The 1,798-nt window shown below is 56.1% G+C and overlaps 1 protein-coding gene across 1 annotated transcript; it reads right to left on the reverse strand.

The window, feature by feature from the left end:
* Positions 1-521: 521 nt before the first annotated feature.
* On the reverse strand, positions 522-1,370 carry LOC308260695 (uncharacterized protein; the record flags this gene model as incomplete). Its single annotated transcript, XM_080692161.1, has 1 exon — positions 522-1,370. One exon carries the CDS (start codon positions 1,368-1,370, stop codon positions 522-524), a length of 849 nt encoding a protein of 282 aa, XP_080548287.1.
* Positions 1,371-1,798: the final 428 nt, after the last annotated feature.

Raw genomic sequence — 1,798 nt, forward strand, 5'->3', positions numbered from 1 at the left:
CCCAAATACTGGGATTACACGTATGTGCCACCATACCCAGCTCCATTTCCTATTTGAGAGCCTTTGTCTACTCAGCCATGGTCTTCACCTGCCTCTGCTGCCAATTCATTTAACTTTTATTGACTGTCCCCAAGGCCCTTGAGTTTGCAGCCCTCAATATACTTCTTTCTTTTCTTTTCTTTTCCTTTCCTTTCTGTTTTCTTTTTTTCTTTGCACTACTAAGAATGGAACCCAGGGGCATTCTACTACTGAGCTATATTCCCAGCCTTTTTTATCTCTTAATTTTGAGACAAAGTCTCATTAAGTCGCCCAGGCTAGCCTCGAACTTGCAATTCACTCACCTCAGCCTCCTGAGTTACTGGCATTACAGGTGTGCACCGCTGCACCCAGCTAGTAGCACCCCCTATATACATGGCTGTTTTCCCCAACAGAGCCTTAGAAGGAGCGTTTTGCCACAGACGATTTATTTTCCACAACTGCAGCCCGATGGACATGTGCCCGCTGCACAATCGGTGTCAAGGTCACCACCAATTCGAGGGTTTGGAGATGGGCTCGGGGGCATTCCAGCCTGAGCGGAATGCTTCCCAGAACTTGGGCAGACGATCTAAGGGGAAGAACCCATGGCCAAACAGAGGGAGCTCGGGCAGCTTAATGCCTGACCTCTGCTGCAGCAGGGGAGCGGCAGTCGGCCGGTGAGGCTGGTGATGACAGCTCAGGTTGTTGGAGCCCGCCAGGCACTGCAGCTCATGGGCACCCCTGCCGGACGGCACCATGGAGGCGTCGGGGGCAGCCAGGATGGGGCTGGGGCTGGGGCTGGAGTAGCTGCGGCCTGAGGTGTGCTCCAGGTGGTCCACGTAGAGGGCGTTGGCAGCGCGTTCCAGGTAGTTGGCTGCGAGCCTGGGCAGGCTCAGTGTCTTGGGGTAGCTGTTGCAGAAGGCACTGGTAGATCGGTCCAGGTAGTTGATGCCTTTGATCAGCTGGTCCAGGAAGCTGGGGCTGGAGGGCCCCAATGGCCGGTCGCTGCAGAGCAAGCAGCGCGGGCTGCTGTGAGTGGTGGAGGACCTTCTGATCACCTTGGGGCCTTTCGCCAGGTGACTTGTCTCCACGAACTTGGAGTTATAGGGCCGGCCCATGCAGATCCTCTCCTTGGGAAACCTGGGAGAGGCAGGGCTGAAGGATGGCTCCGAATGACTGCTGCAAGAGCTGAAGTCTGAGCCGCTGGTGTTGCGCATGCGCGGGCCCTTGAGGCCCGTTCCCTCTGTCAGGCCAGGGCACTGGGTCCAGCCTACGTTTCGAGGCGGAAAGGACATGGTGTTCGGGTGGTTCAAGCGGTTGTAGTTGTTGGAGCGGCTCGCCTGGCGTCCAGACATTGTCCTGGTTGGGTGAATCAAATGTGTGGCTGACCCGTGACCACGTCTGGAGGTTGGTTCCCTGGGCCTGGCCAGGAGAGAGTTGGATCAGTGCACCTGGGCTCCCCACCGCTCCTCCCCAGGCTTTCTCCTCGGGGATCCCTCTGCCCCCAAAGATCCTCTCCCCCTCCTCCAGATTCAGAAAGCACAAGAGATGGTTAAGAGACAGGGAGCAAGGCAAAATCCTCAGTCCCACCGACACCAGAGGGGCCCCATAGAAAAGGTGAGTCAGTGTCTTCTCTCTCCCTCCCTGTCTCTGTCTCTCTCTGTCTCTCTCTCTCTCTCTCTCTCTCTCTCTCTCTTTTCTCCTCTACCCTACATTCTGAAATTCCCATTCACCTTTGAAGCAGGGACTCCAGGAGACCTCAAAGGCCAAGAATGGAATCTCT

Source organism: Muscardinus avellanarius (assembly GCF_963383645.1).
Source record: "Muscardinus avellanarius genome assembly, chromosome: 3".
NCBI classification, from domain to species: Eukaryota; Metazoa; Chordata; class Mammalia; order Rodentia; family Gliridae; genus Muscardinus; species Muscardinus avellanarius.